This window comes from Amblyomma mixtum, chromosome 2 (genome assembly GCF_055824585.1).
Source record: "Amblyomma mixtum isolate Tamu chromosome 2, ASM5582458v1, whole genome shotgun sequence".
In the NCBI taxonomy this organism is placed as follows: Eukaryota; Metazoa; Arthropoda; class Arachnida; order Ixodida; family Ixodidae; genus Amblyomma; species Amblyomma mixtum.
In genome coordinates, this window is record NC_143013.1 from 6,367,626 (window position 1) to 6,391,388 (window position 23,763).

General features: G+C 48.4%; 1 protein-coding gene across 2 annotated transcripts in view; it reads right to left on the reverse strand.

Moving 5' to 3' along the window:
* Window positions 1-12,274, reverse strand: part of LOC149358297 (uncharacterized) — an 87,014-nt gene extending 74,740 nt beyond the window's left edge. For both annotated transcript variants that reach the window (XM_089570329.1, XM_089570328.1), the window contains exon 1: window positions 12,012-12,274. In XM_089570329.1, the coding sequence (XP_089426455.1) occupies window positions 12,012-12,068 (57 nt within the window). In that variant the 5' untranslated portion in view covers window positions 12,069-12,274. The remainder of the gene's footprint in view (window positions 1-12,011) is intronic.
* Between the last annotated feature and the right edge of the window lie 11,489 nt (window positions 12,275-23,763).

Sequence of the window (23,763 nt, forward strand, 5' to 3'; positions counted from 1 at the left end):
CCCCCCCACGTTTTTTTTTTCAATCGGTGTACAGCGTAGCGTGTCTATATAGCCGATCAGTGCTGGTACCTACTCGGCAGAATTCACAGAATTCACACATTTTCACGGCGGCATAATCTAGGTGCCCCATGGTCATATATTCTTTAGACCTATTCGCGAAGAACTGTCGTGACCAGAGCGAACAATGCCACGCCCAGTCGCCTACGTTGCCCACCCGTGGTAAGCTCTTAGTGCGATGTGCCGAGATGGCGTGACGAAAGCGCTTTCGGAGGTTATACAAACAGGCATCACCCTCAGCGCAAAGGATACACCACCTTGAGTTAGCGGGTCCCCAGAGAAATATTGTTACCGCATGAAAGAACATGCTTCATTGAGTGTATATGTGCAAAGCTGGCACAGAATCATCTACATAAACATCGTAACCAGCAGCAGCATCAACACCCCGTACCATCACAATTATCATCACCGCAAAAAAAGAATGACGCCTTACGATGATAATACTTGAACGTTGATATCAGTTGTAATCGTAATCACAATAATTCATTCACGCATTATCATCACGACGTCACAATTCTTATAACAGACGATGAAAAGATGATGGGTTCATTATGCAGACAGTAGAAGGTTGTGTGAGAGAGTGAACATTGAGCGAGCAACCTCAGTGGACAGGGGTTCCATTTGGCGGCGGCCACTTCAATCTGCGTTGTATTATTAGATTCTCATTATTGCGTTCATATCGCAACGTCCTAAAGTAATTCCAGACATCTGGAACAGAAAACAAGACAAAAATGGATTGAAGATCGTGTGGACAAATTGTTTTCAAGATCAGGAAAAGTGCCTTGTACCGGGACTATGTTATACTCTGCCTGAATGAAGGCGTTCTGCACTCCGCAGCCTCCACGCGTTCTGCTAGAGAATTCCATCTGCTCTCGCATTCATTCCGAGGCTGGGTACTCAGCGTCCATCAAACGAAATTGTTTCCATTTCCGCCGTTATAGACGGCTACAACCACGTAGCAAAAGAAACGAAAGCGAACAATAAAAGAAACGAGCACAGCAGCCAAAAGATCCAGCGTGGTGTTCGAGTTTCACGTGCTCTCTCTTTCATACAGTTGGCACCGATCTCCCGCCTCCAGAGTCTCGCGTTCCCGAGATTCCGGAGCGAGTCCAAACCGACCGGCTGCAGCACTCAAAAACTTGGAGGCCCGAAAGGGTTCGGTACTTATTCTCCCGCTTGGCTTCGCTCTGCGTCTGACGGGGCGCCGCCATTACAGCCCTCGCTTCCTCCGTCTAGCTCTCGCCGAATGAGTAGTAGTTCTCCCGGCAACGACCGCTGAGGAAATAAAGAAAAAGAGAAATAAGCAAGAAAAATAACAAAAGAAAGTCGAGCCAAGCCAGGGCGAAGCCTACGGCGAGAAGCGAAAGCAGGCCAGTCGCCCGCCCATCAGCGCTCGTCTGCTACGAGTACCGCCGTCGGGACAGCAAAAAGGATTGCGGAGGTTATAGCGCATGCGCGCCCGACCCAGATGCTCGCGATGTCTGTCGTCTGCTGCTCCCGTGCGTTCGTCTGTCGTCTGCGCAGCGACGGAAACACGTACGGAAGCCATACTGTTATGCTGCGTCCGTGCCTTCCCTTTCTTTCTTTTTTAATCTTTCCTGCCTTTATACTCTCTCGCTTGCCGAGCTCTAGCACTGACAATTCGTGTCGTTCTGCTAGAGTGGACGGGAGGAGAGTAAAAAAAGAGAAAGCTGTTCAGTTCGCTGCGTGCGCGCGTGTGTGTGCGTGCGTGTGTGCATGACGTACTGTACACTTACACGATGGAGCCACATTCGCCGTTGTTTTGGCTACGACTACATATATCCGCCGGTTTTGTTTTGAAAACAGGCGCGCCGGCAGCAATATGTGTCTTAAACGCGGGCAGAGCGCGCGGTGCCGTCTTGTCACGATCAATTGAGTGCATGCGCGTTGTCGGAACCATTCTCTCCTGACTATTTTTTTTTTTCTGTTTACCGCTCAGAGAAGCTGCAACTCGGAGCATGTGATACATAAACAGCGTGCCTCACAAACGTAACGCGAAGCGAACTTGTGAAACGCGGAACTTGCGAAAGAGGAAGCGACAGCAATTGTGCTGATTGGTGCAACGAGTAGAGCGACGAGAATGGCACGTATCTTGTTTGTTTTGACAGGAACAGTGACACAATGTTGCTTGAATATTCACTCTTGTTGCCGCTCGTACAGTTCAGCTCCGACGGTAACAGTAATTTTTTAACATCATTTCCTCGTTTTTTTTGTTCTTTTCTGCTACTCAAAAATCGTTTTTATTATTAGTTATTTTTTCACTTCATGTTGAATTACGCCCGTTATATTTAGTGGCACGGGCCCGGACGGTTTTGTTTATTCTTTTACTTAGTCCCACCACAGTATTACTATTAGTATTAGTTCTCAGCGCAGCGTTTATATGCGGTGTTTTTCGTTCGTGAGCCATCCGTGTTCTCATTTATGGAAACGCGGCCGAGCTGAAAGCTACAGCAGTCGTCAACAGTACCGATCAGAACAAAGACGTAAGTTGGTCAGATGTTACTAGAGAAAACTGCGAAAGATCCTGAAAAAAATATGGCCTTTATTTACGGTATATCCGTGACAGCAATATGATCGATAGAAGTGTGTCATGTTGAATCTCTTGATCGGATGTTGCGATTTGCAATATGCGACCACAAGTATCTATAGCTACTCTGCTCATAATCTCTCTTCTTACATTCAGAGAAAAGCTGGCTATCCTCGTTTTTGAGCGATGGGAACAGGGGATTTCCAATGTATATTAGTTAATCTAACCTCGGATATCATCGGATATCAAAAAGAAAATGGCTTCATTTTATGCGGGCTGAACTACAAAGCAGTTTGATTGTTGGAGCAGCGCTGAGCTAGCAAAGACAACCGAAAAATTTTAGCAGCACATTTCTGTAATTAATGCCTTTAAATTTTCCCGAAACTCAGCAGTACTGCGCCAGCAAAATTTATTAATGCACTCACAATTGTCCACTGCGGACGTGGCTAGTTATGCCTGCAGTGGTTACCTACATCGCAGGACACACGTTTTTGTAATCATCGATAATTGAGTCTAAGTGCAACCTTGGTGAATAATTACTGCTCGGTACTAGTTACAAAATGTATATTCTAACCACGCGCGCGCCCGATCCGCTTCATTGAATGCGGGCCGCCGCGGTGGCTCAGTGGTTATGGTGCTCGGCTACTGACCCGAAAGACGCGGGTTCGATCCCGGCCGCGGCGGTTGAATTTATTTGGAGGAGAAATTCTAGAGGCCCGTGTACTGTGCGATGTCAGTGCACGTTAAAGAACCCCAGGTGGTCGAAATTTCCGGAGCCCTCCACTACGGCGTCTCTCATAGCCTGAGTCGCTTTGGGACGTTAAACCCCATAACCCAACCAACCAACCATCATTGAATGCGGATCGACCAGTGTTTCTTCCCCATAGCATACCACAGGGAAAAGCAGGAAATGCACAAGTGACGTCACCAGCCCGGAAATGACGTTGATTCTGGTAAAGGCATCAACATCTGCTAATACTATCCATTGCCAGCACATAATGGAATTATGTGTCCCCAGAAATTTCTGTCCCCTCTACCTTACCGCTACCTTCCACCGCCAACCTCCTCCCCCCCCCAAAAAAAACGAAATGAGTTTGCCCCTGAAGTCAGGCTTTCGTCTTAGCAACCAAGACCTGTGGCAAAGCTTGCTTGCTCGCCCCCTGAACACTGGTGTGTGCGCTAGCGGGCTTATCGCTGATGAACCTACAGGCACAGCTGCCTACGCGAGGCCGTGTTCGTGCAGACTTATCCATTTCCTTCCCATGCTTTTTGCGTGGACCGCCGCTTCGCCTTCATCGACTTGCTCATGCATATACCTCGCTAAGTCACCAAACACAGGAGAACGAAAAAAGATATATCAAAGCTGGACGATCTAAATCTGCTTATAAAACGCGCATATAGCAGAACAGTGGTGGTTTCTCGGCGCATCAGGCTAAAAATCCCTTCAAAGTTAAGACCCCCGCGGACACATGTCGGATTAAATAGTCACGTGTAATTTTCAGCCTAACTCATTTGGGTAAGTGCACAGCGTAGCGACACGAGTTCGCTGAGAAGCCTGTACTACGCATGATTTTCGTCTGTCCTTTCACCTCCATATGTCCAGACGTTACACCCACAAACTGCAAATTCCAAACTTGCAGCATTAGACAACATGGCGACCGTAGAGAAACAGATTTTCGGCAGTCTGTCAGGGTGTTGATGGTGCTGACAGATTTCTCACGTAAATGCGCTTGTCTTAAAGCTCATGTTTGTTATTAATGTAATAGAATAGACCCTGTGTGGCCAAAATGCTTCGTCGGTCATAAATTCTCCCATTGGCAGGAGGGAAGCGATGCCGCCAGATGGGAGCATTTCCATTGGCAGGAAGATGTGACGTCACAAGACCGGAAGTGACATCACTTCCGATAAAAGTATTAGCAGCTACTGATGTTATTGAAGAAGAACTCTATTTTGGGCTAGTTGGTTCATGATTCAACAGGAAAACGGCGCAAAAGACGTGGACAAAAGAGACAAGGTCCTGTCCTGTTTGTCTCTTTTTTCCACGTTCTTTTGCGCCGTCTTCCTGTTGAATGATGTTATTGAGTTGCCAACATACAAAGGAATTAGGTGTCCCTGTGCATTTCTGTCCCCTCGACCTTTTTTGAAAACAAGTTCTCTTCCTTTCTCTAACACATAACGCATTCTGCGTGCAAGCGCTCGCTGGAAACAGGCAGTAGTGTACTTTCACAACGGTTCATGTAGTGTATTTAGCAGAAGAAAACTTTGATTTCATTGAAAATACGAGTGGTTTCGTTCAGTAAATCTTTATTTGCTCCCCAGATTTGCTGTTCAAGCTGGAGTTGAATCATTGTTTTTTTAAACTGCTCGAATGCTTGTTACAACGCAAGATCCAGCTATTATCTCTTTCTGTTATTCTGTTATTATGGGTTAATAATTTTTCTCTCACCTAGTTAAAAAAAACAACTAGCAGGTGGCCTAAATATCAAAATTCTCATATCTACCAAAAGACGTTGACAAAAGCATATAAAAAACTTCAACGCCTCCTGGACGCCTGATTGTAATCTTCACAGTTTTAAAAAATCGCGGTAAAACGTTCATTCCATCTCTTAAAGAACGCTTCGAAGCGTATGATCTTCGCAAATATAGACGATCTAAAGAAAAAAGAACAAGAAATCACTACACAGTAGGGCTAAGCGCGACTTTAGATGTCGAGAGAAAAAGTCGTGCAAACTAGTCTCTTCTCTCTTTGCTGTTCTTTATTTTTTTCCTGTCGTCTGCTTCGCTCTTAAAGAGAACAATGAACGGGGCGGCTATCCAAGGCAGAGAGAGAGATAGATCTAGAAAAAGAAAAACGAAGAAAGCACGGAATTGAAAAAAGCTCGGGGCGTCTTTCTTCGTCGCCTTAAAAGACGATGGCGATGAAGACGGCAGAGAAAAGAAAATCTACACGTAGGTATGGGAAGAGCATAAATAACTTAACGGAACTAGATACTAAACACACGAAAGGCGGAGAGCCGTTCTTTGGAAGCGATCGCTTACACGACGTTAGCACTAAAAGGGCGCCTTTCGGGCCGCGCTTAATGAGTGTAAATCGAGGCCAGGGAGCGAGCAAATATTTTGGCACGCAGCCATAATGCTCGCTACATACGCGCGAACGTGCGCTCTGAGACAGATACGAAGGACGAAGAAACGGAACCGTGGGGAGAGTACCCTTTCATCCATCACATATACCAAAGAACGGTCCCTAAAGGTCTTTGGAAGATCGTAAACAATGAACGGACCAGGGGCTTGCGTATACTGACGACGTCAAGATGGATAATTGTGAACGCCGCGCGCTCGATGTCTTGGCAGTGCTAGAGATTGTTCGTGCGTAGGACAGTGAGTGAAGCTATTCGCGTTCTTACAGTGAGCTCGAAGTGCCATTAGGAAACAGAAACACAGCTTCCGAGCTGTTCTCTCACCGAGGGCGCGAAGAATAAACCGCACATTCAACTCTGAGCATTTCGTCGTTTGGGAACTGCATTAAGGAACTGTATTAGGGAACCTCTCCTTTAAACGAGTTGTTTCGCGACGTCAAGAATTCAATGAAGCATGGCCTCCTGTTAACAAGTAAACAAAAGATCGTCACTGATTAGGCTCACCGAACAGTCAAAGCTCAACTAGTTCGTTATATGGAGATATACGCAGAACCGAGTTTGTGTATTTGTTTCATCTGTACATGCGCGTGGTCGTACCTAATTCAGCGCATCAAGTGATAAATAGCACGAAAATGTGACTGCAGCACCTGAAAGCAAACATGCATCAGGGCATTCCATCAGAAGCCAGCGCTCCAACGCCGTCGAGGAGAGTTTGGGGTAGCGCGTCACCTTTCACGCCGCATTTCCCTTCGCCGTGGAAGGCTGTGACTCTTGTTCCGTTACGTCATTGTCACGTGATGCTCGGCAGCCAATGACAGAAGAGCAGACGCGTACACATCAACGTCGCAAAAAGCGAGCAGCGATAGCTGGCGATGTATGCCATCATGATCAATACTACGTATTTCTGTAGGCGTACGCTTTCCCGATTCCGAAAGTGAAGCATCAGAGAGGAAAGATTTCGGAGCTGTTAAGAGACGAATATTAGTTGTAATTTCACTGACTTCTTTCAGTCTACAGTAGCGTTGTCGTTTAAAGAAGTGCAACACATATTTTCTTGGTCAATCAACCCTGACTTATATAGGACCAAAGAAAGCGTGAACTTTACGACATTCACTTATAGGCGATAGCACAATTCCTGTGATGAAAACAAAAAAGTGAAAATGTGCAAAGAAATCGTTTGACACTTTGACAGAATAAATCGTACTGCAGAGTAACTAGTGAAGGCTCGCTCGAAAGACTGCGGCTTCAACAAATAGTTCAATCCGCCATAGTAGAAAAAAATATATAAAATTCCGCACGAAAACAAATTGCCGCTGTTTCAGCATCGCTTCAAAACGCAAGAAACGAAGAAAGAAAACTTTAAAAAAGAAGCGAACAATCATCTTTCAGCATTTTTCGTGATCATTTTTATTTTTTGCTTACCGGAACAAAAAAAAAAAGCGAAAAAAGGTGGTATGCGAGGCGAATATTATGCTAGCGCAGTTCGTAAATGTATTCGGTCGCGCTGAGCAAGACTTTGCATACATACAAAAAAAAAAAGGAGGGGGAGACAGGAACGACCAGAACGGAAAAGCGAGGGCCTCTGGGGCCGATACGCACAAACGCCAAACACGAGCGAGAACCCGTTCGCGCTGGAGCCCCCTGCTTCTCGTCAAGGACGTTATCACGGACGCCCGGTAGGGAAGGGAAGGCTGCACACGAAGGTAAATTCCTCCGCACTCGCATGCCCACGTACGCACTCTATATACAGCTTCGATTTTGGCACGATATCGAGCGGCACACGTCGGCGACTGGCCTCAGCATTGCGGGGGCTTCGGCCCATGCAGGACAATCTCCACACCCTCTTTTCCCCATATTTCCTCTCTTTTCCTACGTCTTCTCTTTTCCGTACGGGAGGCGCCCCCAATCCCTTCCTTGTTTTCCTTTTATTTCCCCTCACTCCCTATCGCTCTTCGTCCACTCAGGGAAAGCTTCTCACCAAGTTTCCCCTTTCTTCCTTTCGCTCCCTAGATTCTCTTTCACTTTAGGGAACGTTCTCCCCACCCGCACCCCACTTCTGCGGTGTCTCTTCCTCGCTCCCTAGTTGTCCTTGCCGGCCTGTCCCTGGATTCCCTCCCCTATGCGTGTAACGGAAGTGAGAGCTCGCAATGGCCAAACCCCGCAGACAAAGACGTAAATGAAAGTAACGATCTCCTATGGCTCGACTTGAGGCTTAACGGCAGGTCGTTTGGCGTGCCGGCTTGCAGGAGAATGCGTCTGCTCCGTTAATGGGCACACGAGCGACTATATTGTGTTCTGCAAGAGACAGTCCACACTCTTCTGTGGCATGGCTCTGCCCATCGCGAAGACGCCTTTTATACGCAGTGCTTCAGTGTTGACCAACTATATTTGATTATCTGAGCCTGGGATATTAAACGGACAGAGCCTTGTTCTAAAATTATATAACAAGCAAATCCTATGGCCTATAAGCTGCTCGACTGTCGCAAGACTGCGATCAACCGACATGCAGACGAAAATGCACAAAACCATAAATTGTTGTTCACAGCTTCAAGAATTGGCTGGTACTAAGTGAGTTATTTCATTCGAAGTGAAACTGCCTACGGGAAAAATGTGGGACAAGAGAACGCACACACACAGTCAACGGGAACACAGGAGCATGTGTCCCTTTCTTTTTGCCCTTTCTTTCCCTCTTCCTGTACTTTTATTCCTGCTCGCCTCAGTTCAGGTGCTTCAGGTTTCGACAGCAGATGCTGCGACTGGCAACATATTTTCCTTCAATTGTTATTTTATTAATAAACAGCTACTAACAACACAATTACCGCCTTTTTATCAGATACGCACTGCGCGTATACATTGCTTCCTCACGGAACCCTTAGAATGCGCATAATTTTACGCGAGGTCACAAGCTGTTGTGTTCCTGTCAACTGTGATTAAGATAGTACTTCTCTGAACTTCCTGCGTACTTTCTTTTGTCCTGCATTTATCTAGCAAGTGATTTCACTAGAATTTTAACTCACCAGTTTTCGCGGTACATTGACCTTCTTCCTCGGTGGCTCAGTATCTATACGGCGCCTCTGTAGCTGCTACTGGGCGGGAAGTCGTGGGTTCGGTGCACGAACTAAGAGGCTGCATCTCGGAGGGGAACGAAATTCAAAATATCGCCTGTTTGCTCAAAATTTTAGTGCTCGTTTACGAACCCCTGGCACGCTGATATCAATCTAAAGCAGTTCGCTATAAAGCGCTTGCAGAGCAGCTTAGAATAAAGATTTTACTTGTTTCGTGAGTATGCATACATTTGGAATTCAGTCCACTCTGACGGGTGCAGGATCTTCCCACAGAACTTGATCACAACCCGCGTTATCTATACTTTTTCTTTTCTCGGAAAATAAAAAGGAAATTGCAAGTAACTTCTATTCGCGCCATTTTTGTAGCTCAAGCGAATGACATGAGACAAAGCAGGAAAATTTACGTATTCCCTGTTTACGTACAGATACTACGGCATTGGCAGGCATTTGTACGCCATCACTTTGTAGTGAAGATAACGGTTGAAGCAAGCATCATAGAGCAGTGTGAGGTAAAAAAAGGAATCCCTTCTTATGTACGCTGTCTCACGCGCCGTCTGATATTGTCTACTGGGTGCATCGCAATTCGCGGCGCGCTCGAACCCCGTCAACAACCACGCCAACATCCATCGCGTCGCCGCAACGATCATCACTTTTTGTCGTGCGAGGTCACGAATCACACGTACAAGGCGCCTAGAGCGACATCTATGCTCGTCGCGTCTCGTGTTTCGCACCCGGAACCCCGAAGAAAAAGACAGTATTTGAAATGGAATCGGGGTGCTGCTTAGTTTGTTGCTTGACGGAGCAAACATGGCGGCTGCTGATGTCAGCGTGGATACGGGCGCAGACTATTATCATGCGCGTGCAATTTGGTCGGAAACTGTGCTCACTGTCAAATCGTACACGTAACGCCCACTCAGGAGTTTAGGTGACTGCATTCGGGTCAGCAGTAACTGGATTAATTGAAGCTAGGAGATATGTTATACCTGCTCAGCGCAACTAACTGGATTGAAGTTAGGAGATATGCTATACCAGTCAGCACAGGCGGATAATGGTGCCGTCTGCCACAATGTGATGCACTTCCTGCAGTGCAGTCGAGCTTATGTGAGACGCAGTTCAAATCCGACTTTACTTTAAAAAAGAAAGTTCTATTTTACGATCTTCTCGTTTAAACAAATTATGATTTCTCTAACGTGAATTCGTTAGATTCGTTGTCTAATTAAAAAAAAAATTCGCACCTAACGAAGCAATGTTCAGCGTGCCGGCTGGGTTGCAGTTACTTGAAACTGCACAGGCCATAACACCTGTCACGTACGCTGTTCAAAGGCGCATTTTTTGAAAGTATACTAGTGCCACAGCAACTGAGAGTGGGCATCGTGGCGCGCTTCTATGCGCAGCCAGTCGATGAAATCAATAATCAATCCACCAAGAAAAAGAAAGAGAGAAAAAAAAAACCGCGCCTATTGCTCACAATTGAGTAGAGGGGTAGACCAGACCTATACGGACTACTAACGCCAGCGAAGATTGCCACATAAATCGGACGTGGCGGGTCATCTCGATGACCTGACACTGTCTGAACGCGCACAAAGAACCCGTGCAAGGTCAAAGCCCCGCTCGAGAGAGTTGCGCAAGCAGAGCAAATGTTCCGCATAGGTGACTCCGTCACTGGAGAGCGGCTGTTTGTGCTGTCGACTGTGGTGCGCTGAAGACTTTGCGACCAAGTCGGCTTTACAGTTTCATGTTTGTGACTGAGTCTCGAGCCCTTTCATACATAGTACGCGTACGTGGTGGGAGATGACGGATGAATTAATAAAGGCGCGGGAAAGCTTGTGGGAGAAAACACCACGCCCCGCTTAATTTCTCGGCAGGTTCAGATTGTGGAGCCGAAACGTCAGTTCATCTTACTCGTGGTCGGCGTCGTTTATTTTTTCGTCCGTTCTTGATGAGCCACAAAAAAAAAAAAAACAGCGAGACCTCTAAGTGGTCGCGGTAAAAATAAAGCACCTTTTTGTAATTCTTGAAGAAATATTAGAGTGAAGTGTACGTCGAAATTTTAGCATACCGGAACAAATTCAATCGGGAGAAAAAAAACAAAAAAAAAAACGTGGAGCAACTAGACCTAGCAGCTTACTGACGTACTTTTTAGTTAGAATAACCGGTATATACACGATGCGTTTATGTACGTGACCGCACAAAACTGGCAAAAAAAAAAGGTTCGTAAAACATGAGTGCATTTAGAACAGTGCCTCCATAAAAAGAATAGAAAAAAAATTCTAAGTAAGCTTCGCGATTGGCGACTGCCCAGTTTTCACCGCCTAAGCTTCTCAATCATTGCGACCGGTCATGAGAGTGATTGAAGATGTTTCAAAGAAAAATATAATTTTCTCGTATCTTGCAGAGTTTTAGCTTTAATGTGCGTGCATCGATTCTGCAGGCCAGGTGTAACTGCCGGACGTTGTAATCAGGAATGAGAGCGCTATAATTAAAGAATACCCGAATTCCCGCCCCAGTTTACTGCGGGAAGCGATGTCCAAAAAGTGCGGCAATATTTGGACGGATAATTAAATTACGCGCCAGACACGTACGGGATTGCGATATCAGTGCCGAACCATTAACGAGGGCGTGACCCCGGCACACCGAAAGATTCAACACCACAAACATATATATCACGTGAATATGGCGGTTCCGCCTTTTAGTTTTTACGACTGCCCTCACCACTACTCGGTCTCCCAAAACTCTGCGGGAGTGGCGAAACGGGGTCTTCAGACCGACCAAAGCCAGCGCCCCATGATGGAGCGATGTTTACAAATAAACGTTTCCTTTCCCAAAAAAGCGCGCCCTGAAACCGAGCGAGAGCGGCTCGCTTCACGCATTGACATTTGGACAGCGTATACACAAGCTGGTGTGCATAAGCGCTCTTCGCTTTTCCGAAATAGCAAACAGCGCTCCTCTGCGGCGCGCCTTGCTAGCTCCCCGTTTCTCAAAACCTCACGCGACGATGAATCATGCGACCAGAGAGCGCAGCCGTTTTTTCCGGTCACCGAGCTGACCGATTGCAACGCGCCTGCAAAACCTTCCCACGCCGCTGTTTGCTGAGCGGAAGCCGCTGCTGGTGCCGCTGCAGCGGGTGTACTTCGCCGTTAGGCCTAGATGCACCGCGGTGCAGCCCGGTCGGTCCCTGCGGTAGGAAAGGGGAAGCGCTCTTACCTTGCTCTCTGCCGGTATAGGGCAGGCGCGGCACAGATTCCAGAAGGTGTTAATCATGGGCCTGCCGTGTGGCAACTTCGTCCGCACGCCAACACAAGCAAAGATGGCAAAAGAAGCGCGGAACCCGGGGCTGAGCGCGCTCGACGGTGGAGCTCTTCTGCGGCGCCGGGGAGAGGCGGAGCGGCGATGTTTTTCGCGGAGCGCCGGGGGTGGCCTGCGCTGCCGACGACGACTCCGGCTCCGGCTCTGTGGGGAAGCAGAGCGCAAGCGCCTCTCCAATCCCCCTCTCTCCTCTCTATTTCTCTCCTCTCCTGTGCGCTTTCTCTCTCTCTCTCTCTCAATCGCCTTTACGACCGCTGCCACTCGAGAGCTCGAACCGTTGAGAGCGCTGGCTTCTCGGCTGGCTGCTTCTGATCTGTAGTTTGAAGCCAAACTCTAGCCGAATTCGCTGCGTCGTCTGCTATTGTGGGTGGAGATTTTATACGACTACAGCGCAACGAACGGGACAAGAAGAAGGACACAGGCAGAGACACAACACAGAGACACAACACAGCCTTCTTCTTGTCCCGTTTGTTGCGCTGTAGTCATGGAATATCGGAACCAACTCGCCCAGCAACTTACCTTGGAGATTTTGGCCGTGGTGAATTCTGATACAGCGAAGAAAACTTCTAGCTCACCGTAGGTTTGGAAAACTGGTGCGCACGGCAACCTTACGATACAATCAAAGAAGGTCGCGACGACAAAGAAAAAAAAAACCTCTATGAACTCTAATATAATCAGGAGTATTATCCAAATGTGGAGCAGATTTCAATCGAGGAAGTAGTTACTTATTAACTCCCACCCGAGCGAAGCCGTATTAACCAAACTTAGATAACACTGATCTGATCTCGCGCTATTGATCTGCTCGGCCTCGTGCTGCCGACCGTTAATCATTGTGATTAGCTTAGTTGATAAAGCGACTGTTGATGGACTCGGAGTCCGAGCCCCAGAACAGAGCGGATTGTCCCTAAGCTGTAAAGTCTCGAGATAACCGTGTAGGTTTCCTTCGTTACAACCGCATGGTTTCTGTCTAGTGGGTGCTAATGAGTGACTAATTCCCTCGATCGAGGAAAAAATTAAAGGCCACCGCACAGTTTCACCTGACAGTCCCAGCGCAAGTACAATCCTGAAGCTGAGTTATTCATCTATTGAAACTCCAAGTGCTTCGTAGCGCCAACCAATTAAGGTGACGCCAATCGGTTAAAGCGTAATTCTGTTCCCTTTATAATTCGTTCCCTGCAGAGCCAACTGGAACTCTGTTCTGTTCAATTAACTTCCCGTCATTTGCTTTTTCTCCCTCTATAACCTTGACAATCCGCTAGAAAGAGGAGTAGCGGAACCGCAAATAAACTAGTGAGGAATCAGCAGCTAAAAGCCCGCCCTGTTGCGGTTGCAGCCATTGCGTTATCGCTTACTGAGTAACATGTTACGTTCACAGAGCCCGACACAAATGTCATTTTCGCGCAACGCTAACATCAACCAGAGCGGCTGCCATACCGAGGACGACTTTGCGCACAGCTAAAGCATCCTTCACCGAATGCTGCGCGACCTGTTATGAGGGCAGATACTAATTACAGTCTGAGGCAGATACTTGGTTTGGTTTGGTTTATGGGGTTTAACGTCCCAAAGCGACTCAGGCTATGAGAGACGCCGTAGTGAAGGGCTCCGGAAATTTCGACCACCTGGGGTTCTTTAACGTGCACTGACGTCGCACAGTACACGGGCCTCTAGAATTTCTCCTCCAAAGAAATTCAACCGCCGCGGCCGGGATCGAACCCGCGTCTTTCGGGTCAGCAGCCGAGCACCATAACCACTGAGCCACCGCGGCGGCTTGAGGCAGATACTTCACCAAATACAGTCGAGCACGGATATCGAATGCAGATATTTCGAATTATTGGCTATATCGAACACACAGCTAGATTATCCCCTTGAAAGTCCTGTGTAAGAGTATAGGAAAGTCGCGCAGTATATCGAATTCTAATTTGGCCGGTCATTCGATATATCGAAATGCACGCCGCTCCCCTGCAAGTGCTGCTCCTCTAACAGCGCTCTTCAATACATGGGTCAGTATCTGCCATGCTAAGGCTCTTATCGGACTCTAGGTGCAGCTTAGGTGTACTAGCGTGCGAGTATTTCGAACTATATAGTCGGATGCCATGCAGCTCATGCGAATTAAAAAAAAAATGGCACCACAGTTAGAATCACATGATCTGAACAGATTGATGTTGCCAGGTTAGTGCGTCATTTTCCACAGGGTAAGGGATAGCTGTTGATAGCCGTTACTATTAGGACTGTCACCGAGGTTACTAAAATATGATGCGGGCGTGCATGAAGTGCGGTGGCCGCTTTCGCTCAAGAGTGAGCATAGATGTTATTTATTCTCAGCTATAGTCGGCGGCAGGAGGCCTCTTCATGGCAACCCTGTATTCGGCAGGCGACATATTGTTGGGAGGGTCCTGTTAAAAGGTCAAACTAAGGAAGCTGATATTCTTTCTCTTGAGGTCCAAAAAGCGTAGCACGAGGGGAGTGGTGCAGTGTCCTCCCCTCCCTCCGCTTCCTCAAAATGTGTTGGCGGTGGTGCAGGTTTTGCCCCATGCACTACACTGTTTCCCACAGTACGCTGTACCCACAGTAAAAGAACTTGAGGGCGCTGACAAATGCATTGCCCCCTCCCTCACCCTATAGGGTCGGAGTCATTATCACACTATTCGAGACAACCGGATTGCTCCGCTCAAGCGACCGCTATGCAAACGATCACCTGCGCGTTCTGGTACCTGGACACTAGCGCGCGAGCGTCGTAAACTTGTTCTTCTTTTTTATATTTTTCTAAATATTGTAAATAGTGCATAAAGCTTTTCCCTGTCCTTTCTCGCCATCGCTCCCCTCTGTACTTCTTGCTGTCCCCTCCCTGTCCCTTTATTTCAGCCGGCCGCAGCTCGTGTGCTGAAGATATTAAAGCAATAGCCGCGGCTGGCAACATCTTTTGCTCCCTTTTAGTATTTTTTTGCCATAATACGCGTCTACCATACACTACTACATGCGCTCGACCACCATGTTGTTTCGCCATGTTGTTGTAGGTGTCTATATTAGACACCTTTAGCATACCGTGCAACCGCGACTGGAATACCGGAGCCCGCGCGCCATCAGTGCGCATGCGCAGATCGCCTTGAGGGCGCCAGGCCAGGTATCCGGCAGCTGCGCGGACGCCTGCCGTATCGGGACCAATCAATACGTGCGCACTGGTGGTGGGCGGGCTCCTGGTACTCCGGTGACGATGGCAAGGAATGCTAGAGGTGTCTATTCGACACATCTAGCATACTGTGTACCAGGTTACCGTTACCAGAGTACCGGGAGCCCGCCCACCGGCGGTGAGCACGCGCTGATTGGTCCTGATGCTGCTTGCGCGCGTGCATCTGCCAAGTACCTGGCGCCACCTGGCGCCACCTGGCGCCGTCAAAGCGATTTGCGCATGTGCATTGGCTGCGCGCGGAAGGAGCAAGACCTCTGCTGCATAGTGCAAGCCTTGATGATCAGCTACATTACATACTCTCTACCCTACTGCAACCTCTAGGCAATAGAGGTAGAATCGGTTAATGCGACCATTCGAACGGTCTGCAAAGCAGTTCTAGGGCTTCCCAGATACACCAAAACCGAAAAGTTTCTCGAACTAGGCATCATCATCATCATTTATTAACCCTTAAGGGTCCCGTGGGGACATTACATAAGGGGGGGGGGGGGATACAAGTGTCCGACGGTCATACATAAGAAAAGGCAAAAAAAAACAAGAAGAGAGAAAAAAAAGAATAAAAACTAGAAAGAAAGCTAGACAAAGCAAAACAGTAAACAAATTATGAAGTCAATCAAAGACAATGTGAGAAACAAGCAAAATAGTAAATACATTAATATAGTCAATCAAAAACAATGTGAAAACAAAAAACATACAGAAATACACACCACAGTAAAACAACGCGTCCAATAAAGCGATCATTTTGTAGCACATCGCAGCTGATACATGGAAAGTTTTATTTTTCTTGGAAATGGTCGATGAGTAGCTGTCTAAAGTTGGAAGGATTAGTTTCAACGACAATGTTTTCAGGTAAGTTATTCCAAAATTCGATCGCGCAAGGAAGAAACGATTTGTTGAATGCATTGGTGGAGCCGTGTAAGCGCTGAATGCTAAATGAATTATATAAACGGCGAGATGATCGTACCGGAGTGCGCAGAAGGTTTTCACGAAGTGTTGGAAAATTAAAGTACAGTTTGTGGAATAGGCAGAGGATTGAAATTTTTCGGCGAAGCGCTAATGATTTGAGACCGAGAGATGATTTCATGAGAGTAACACTGAGCCGAGGTGTGTACTGCGAGGTGATGAAACGTGCTGCCCGGTTTTGGATGGCCTCGAGTGAGTCAATAAGGTAGGCTTGGTGCGGGTTCCATATTGTTGAGGCGTATTCTAGTTTGCTGCGAATATATGTTTCATATGCTAGTTCTCTGATGGCTGGGGGGGACATGGCAAGTGATCTCCGGATGAATCCAAGTGACCTGGAAGCGCTAGCGCATAATTTTGTTATGTGATCTGCCCATGTTAGACTGGTCGTTATCTCAATGCCGAGGTACCTGTATGAATTAGTTTGAGACAAGGCTATGGAGTTCAGGGTGTATGGGAAATAAAGATTGGAGCGTTTGCGTGAAATGTGCATGAATTTACATTTGGAAACATTGAGCTGCATTAACCAGTCGGAGCACCACTTCTGGATTCTGCTGAGGTCTTCCTGTAATATTGTCTGGTCACTGCTGTTGCTGATGCGGCGATAGATGACGCAATCGTCCGCGAAAAGACGGACGGTTGATGAGATGCCAGAAGGTAGATCATTGATAAATATTAAAAACAGTAACGGAGCAAGAACCGATCCCTGGGGGACCCCGGAGATTACTCGAGTAGAACACACTGGAATAGAACACACTGGAAGAGCTGATGAAGGCGCATTAGGAAGCACAAATATTGAGGCTCTCAGCCTCTACTGCGGGCCATATGGTACTACACAGGCTAAGGATAGAGCCGGTGTACGACTCTAGCTGCAGGGAGATGCTGCCGATCGCAATCAGACAGCACATTAAAATCCTGCCCCTCCCCAAAAACATGACAGTGGAAAGGAATGCAGCTAGGAGAGCGAACCGTGCTCAAAGAATCTAAGACCAATACAGTAGCGACCCAGCTGCTGTCTATGTGGACACGGCCCGAGCAAAGGAAGACATGCTTCACCACCATGGTGCGAGCGACAGAAGACCAGCCCAGGTTCTTTGCCATAGCGACAGTAATTTCAGCAACTGAGGCCGAGAAGTAGCCATTGCAAGGGCGTCCGCAGAATTTTTTGCAGGGGGGGGGCTCCATTGGTTCTTGGCGCCAGAGGGGGGGGGGGGGGGGGGGGGGGGGGGGAGGGGGTATGTTCGTAGCAAAAAGGCACTATTTGCGGAGTAAATTCATTTATTTATATATAAATAAAAAAGAAGGGAAATACGCACATGAAAGAAAAATTACAAACAGCAAATTAAAGCGTGGCTAGGAGAGATATATTGGAGTTTATCAACGAAGAAACAATTAAAATTACTAAAAAATGCAAAAAGATACTGTCACTTCGTGGAGAAGAGTGCTCAGTCTTGCTGCATACGGGTTCTCGACTCACCCGGATTGATGACCAGCACACAGCACAATATGTTCACAAACACGCAACTACAGTCACTCGTCAGTCTTCCTTGAACAGCAACTGTAGGCGCCTCGGATTTTTCTGGGCGAATTGCGTAATTACACGGGTGATAAATTCATTTCCGTGCTTCATTACACGCTCTCGGTGCACACTCATCATACACATTGATTGGAAAAACGGTTGAACTCGTACGTTGAAAACAAAAGACGACTATATATACAACGGAAACTTATTTACAAGATAAATGCACGCTCGCCGCTTCATACACCTCGCTCCATCTTGCTCGCGCATCCGCGCAGTCGAGCAACCGCACACACACTGCTCGCCGCTTGTCGTTTTCTCGTCCGCTGTCTTGGTTGTTCTCAGCTTCGTTGACAACCGGCCACTAAAAACACCGAAGCACAAACACAGAGGCGCACGCACGTGCAAGGGCTTACTTGCCGCAATATCCCCGAATGCGCACTTTGGCGGTGAAAGGAACGCCGCGCGACTTCCGAGGGTAAGGGACACTCGTCACTCCGGTCGGAAAATTTGTTTTTGTGTTTTTATGGTGTTCAGAGCCCCAAAACGACTCAGGCTATGAGGGACGGAGTAGTACAGAGTTCCGGATAATGTCGACCACCTGGGTCTGTTTACCATGCACTGACATCGCACATGGGCGCTGTTGGGATTTGAGGCCCAGCCAGTGGTGACAGGCGAGCCAGGCAGGCGCCATCGGGCTGCGTTCACCAAAGGCGCTGGTTTTCGGAGAAGACGCAAGGAACGCTGGTGTGGGGGCGCCTCCGGAGACTGCGTCGCCGTGAACAAAAGCAGCTAATCCCCTTTGCCGAAGATTCTGAAAGCGGCGCTTCTACCGAACTGCGCTCTCCCGTGTATCGGAGGAGACAGTGAGCGGCGGCGGCGCCAACTCATCGCCCGTTTGCCCCTGAGCAGCCCGACAAAGCGGGGGTGGACACGGCTGATTTGTCCTTCCCTCCTGAAGAATTCATCGGTGGCCGGCGTACGAACGTATCCGAAGGCGAAAACAACATGCCCTGTGCACTGTTTGCCTCCGTGTCGCTATCTCTCTAGAGATCAAAGAAACAGACACCCATCTCAAGACGGCTCGAAATACATGCTCGCCGGTGCCGCTGCATGTCTGCAACAGGTCGCCCTTTTGTAGAACTAATGATGGCGTGGTTTGACAACGGCGGGACGGCGCGCGCCCGGACGCGGCATTTCGCAGATGTGCCCCAAAGCGTGGAAGCGGGGCTGATTTTACCCTTTTGGCTGAGCTCACCACCGCCCCTGGCGTGCGGCCATCACTCACGGTTCGAGTGAGTGATTTTCCAGGGGGGTGCAGCCGCCCCCCCTTGCCCCCCACCCCCCCCCCCCCCCCCCCCCCTCCGGACGCCCATGATCCGTTGCCTTAGCTCTCAGGGACGGCAGCGTAGGCACGATAATTAGCGACTCTAAGATTGCGATCCAAAATTACAACAAAGGCCTGATCTGCTCTGAAGCCGCAGGACTAATCAAACACAGCCAAAGAATAAGCCGCGTAGAAATTATTTGTACTATTGTGAGACATTCCAGCGGCTAAAAACACAAGGACGAAGGTAGACAAGACAGGACGAATCTTCTACCTTCGTCCTTGTGTTTTTAGCCGCTGGAATGTCTCACAATAGTACTAGCAACCAACTAGCCCAACTTTCTACGCTTAATGAAATTATTTGGGTCGCTGCACACGAGGGAAACGCGGGAAACGAGAAGGCGAACCGATATGCATGCCCGCGCTCTAGCAAACCGGAAGGGATCGGGGAGTGTCTCGGAGTCCCACATCAACGAAACTTTCACTTACCAGGAAATTACCAATCAACTCCGTGAGGCGCGGAAACTTTACCCTGCACCTCACACGCGGACCTTACCAGACAACAGACCAGAAACCTACGTAGAGCACAAACTGGGACATTCGCGACCCCCATTTTCTGTGTAAAATTACCACGCAACCCATCGATCCCAACTGCTCACACTGCGGTAACATAGCAACAGACGAACACATCCTATGGGACTGTAAGGAAAATCCACCTCCAAAAGTCCTTCTACCGGCTCCCTCCCGGGAGGCCTGGCTTAGGCTCCAGAGGGAGCCTGACAAGAACACGCAAGCCAAGCTTGCGGACTGTGTGGGAAAGGTCGCCCTCCGTTAGGGGGCCTTTAATCCCGCCCCATTGATCTTTTAGATCAATAAAGTTTCTCCAGTCCAATCCAATGGCTGCGCGCGGGCTCCCGGTAGTCCCGCACCGGCAAGGGTAACACGGTAGACGGTATGCTAAAGGTGTCTGTTAACTCTGGGAGAGAGAAACAACTTTATTGACCTGAATACGTCTCTTTGTCAGCTTGGAGCTCGACTAGCTCGCGACAGGTATTCGAACCGAGTGTCCCCCATGTTTTTGAAAATGAAAATTGGTTTTGAGGAAAGGAAGACGCAGGAACTGTCGCATATCTCGGTGGACACCCGAACAGCGCCCTAAAGGAAGAGATAAAGAAGGGAGTGAAAGATGAAAGGAAAAAAGAGGTGCCGTAGCAGAGGTCTCCGGAATAGTTTCGACCACCTGGGGATCTTTAACGTGCCCTGACACCGCACAGCACACGGGCGCCTTTTGCGTTTCGCCTCCATCGAAACGCGGCCGCCGCGGTCGGGTTTGTACCCGTACCCGGGTACTTCGGCTTAGTAGACGTGCGCCTTAACCACTGAGCAACCGCGGCGGGTCTCCTAGTGTTTCAGTCGGCCCCTCATGGATTCAGCGTTCGTTTAGGGTTTGGGTTTATGTGGGTTTAACGTCCCAAAGCGACTCAGGTTATGGGAAACGCCGTAGTGAAGGGCTCCGGAAATTTCGACCACCTGGGGTTCTTAAACGTGCACTGACGTCGCACAGTAAACGGACCTTAAGAATTTCGCCTCCATCGAAATTCGGCCGCCGCGGCCGGGATCGAACCCGCGTCTTTCGGGTCAGCAGCCGAGCGCCGTAACCACTGAGCCACCGTGGCGGAGCAGGATTCAGCGTTCGGAGGCGCGTCTTCGTTTCACTTCTCAGTGCACAACCAACGTCGAGATCGAACGCTCACGGCGACTCACTAATGCTTTCGTCTTCACAGCACGTAAGTAGTCTTACAAGTGCCCTCTGAATTTTGTTCTGGGCTCATGTTGTGGGTACGCGTGCATTTCATACGCAGGCACTTAAGGCTGTTAGTGATTTTTAAAAAGTAGCCTTTTTTTGCGTTAAACGAGCGTTTTTTATGCGGTGGTGTGTATCACAATACAGCTTATACCCCTGTCACACGGGCGCGCTTAACCTCGGTTAAGGTAACCAAGGTTTTCTCTAAGCGCGGTCGCTGCTTTTCATAAAGCAAAATTAACCTAACTACCCTGTATATAAAATGCAGCGGCGCTGGCCGCGCTGATCCTTTTTGCGCTGCTTGCAGTAAGCCTTTTGATTTATGGTGAGTGGCGTGTGCTGGTTTCAGCCAGAAAACTGCTCGCCAATTATTTTTGCAGTACACGATGTTTCCCACATGGCCAAGCCGACAACACTGCTGTTCATGCTCTCGTAAGCAAGGTTCGGTAACAGAGCTGTCTGCAGAGTTCGTTGAAACGGCCTTCAGATAATTTTAAGTACGATGAGTACAGCAGCTCCTGGTTGATGGTTTTGTAGACAGAGCTGGGTTGCCTCTGAAGATGGTGGTTGTATCTTTAGCTGTTAAGCTACGAGATGCACGTGTAGCAAATTAATAGTGAAGCGTCTTCTTGGCGACGCCGCATTCGTCATGGTAGTGGTTTTTGAAGGAATGCGCATCCGGGGCAAAAAAAAAAAAAAAAAAATTACAGGGCGCGCGGATAGCAAAATAAAAATAAAATAAAACAACCCCAGATTAAATTAACCGCCGCTGTGGCCCAATGGTTATGGCACTCGGCTGCTGACCCGAAAGACGCGGGTTCGATCCCGTCCTCGGCGGTCGAATTTCGATCGGCGCGAAAATCTAGAGGCCCGTGTACTGTGCATGCGATGTCAGTGCACGTTATAATGAGCCCGAGGTGGCCGAAATTTCTGGAACCCTTCACTACGGCGTCCCTCATAGCCCGAGTCGCTTTGGGACGTTAAAACCCCCATGAACGATCACTGTATTAAATTAAATGCGACGTATGCGGTGCGATTGCACAATGTGTATGAACCCTTCGCATAGGTTAGGCGTATGACGGTTGGTTTTACAATGTAAGCGAGACGCGGTTTCTGCCTTGAAAAGGCAGCCGCTTCAAGCCAAGTGCACTTGGCTGCAGCTGCCACAAAACCGGTTTGCATCTCTTCCACTAGGTTGCAGCAGGTGCGTTACCGTCCGTTCAACTCAGCTGCAGCGAAACTGGTTTTCTCCCTCACCAGGACACACAACGGGGTTTTCGCTAATGACCCCCCCCCCCCCCCCCCCCTCCTTAGTGCTAGTGCGCGAAAGGTAAAGGGGGATTTACCTCTTTCCGTTTTGCTCCCCACTACTCCTCGCCCTCTCATCGGCTTCGCTCTCCCCCTTGCATTTCCTCCCCTGAAAGTGGAGGGGGTATTTCTCTCTCTCCACTTTGCCACTTGCCAACCGCGGCAGGTGGCAACTGGAGGCTTCAATCGCAGACAGCACGGCTTTTGTAGCGAGAGCTACACTACGCTACCCAGTCGAGCATTTCGCCGTGAGCCTGGGAGGCCGATAGTGCGCATGCGCGAAACCAGAGAGGAGCAGCATAAACTCTATGGGAGCAGCAGGTGCTCAGCGTATGACGTCAGAGTTCGCCACCACCGCCGCACGTGAATGCGCGGCGGAGACGCCTGAGCAAAGAGAAGAACGTCTTGCCAAGCGGAGACGCCAAGGTAGCTATTGCTACGCATATCCTGGCAAACAAAAGAAGTGAACTTCGCACGTCATTACATGTAACCTGAAATAAGAATGTGCAGCCTGTGCTTTAGCGCGGGAACGTATTGCACTGCCTGCCATTTTCGGGCTGTGTTCAAAGATTATACAAAAACAGCCTTTTCCAGCAGCTCGCGTGCCTTGTAAACTTTTGACGCCGGGTGTACACGCTACCCAAGATTCGCCCGCAGAATAATTTTCAGCAACTAACGTGGTACCTCCTGAAGGAATAGCAGTGGTTGCCTAGAACGTGATTAGCAAAACAAGGGCACTGGCTCCTGAGGGGCACATTTTATAGCAGTGATGTTGCATGTGGTAACCGAAAATTGCCTAAATCAGACCCAGAAATTCCTACTTCTGGTCCTTTTCCTTGGAGCAGTATGGAAAAAAATGAGAACATTTCAATTCTTAAAACTGCCCGACAGCCCACTAAGAGTCCCTTTTTGCCAACTTTTCGAACTAAAATTTCTGAAAAAAAAAAGAAAATTTCCTGAACAGAATATCAGTTTTTATAGCAAGAGCTATATGTATACGGCCTTCAGTTGCATGGTTTCAGATAGGGCGAGTGAACACAAAACTGCTGTGTTGCGAACAAAAAAACCAGGAGTAATGAATGCCTGTTAACTGGAACCAGCTGGGCCAACACCTCCTCTACTGAGGGCCACAATCATTGCTAGGCGCAAATTGGCACCACTATGCCCCGAATTAAATCATGAAACTGAAGCTCTTGAACTCGCAACATGTGCCTGATAGCTTACGTCATGCAGGACATACTTTACAGACATTTTCACACAATGTCAAAGGTCGCCACAATATTCGGCACTGAACTGTGGAAGGCAAATGCAAACACTTGCTCACAGAACCGGAGAAAGTGGGTCTAGCAAGTCATCCCCACAGTACAAAAACCATTTACTTTGATATCCTTTTCGAGAAGAATTAGCCCCCCACTGCCACCGATGTAGGGCAAAAACCTCCATGCTGTTAGCAACACATTTTAGGCCTGTTTTCAGCGAGCCACTAACACCCTACTGAAGCAGTGCCTGTAGTTCTATCATCACTTGAAAACAGGCCTGGACAGATGG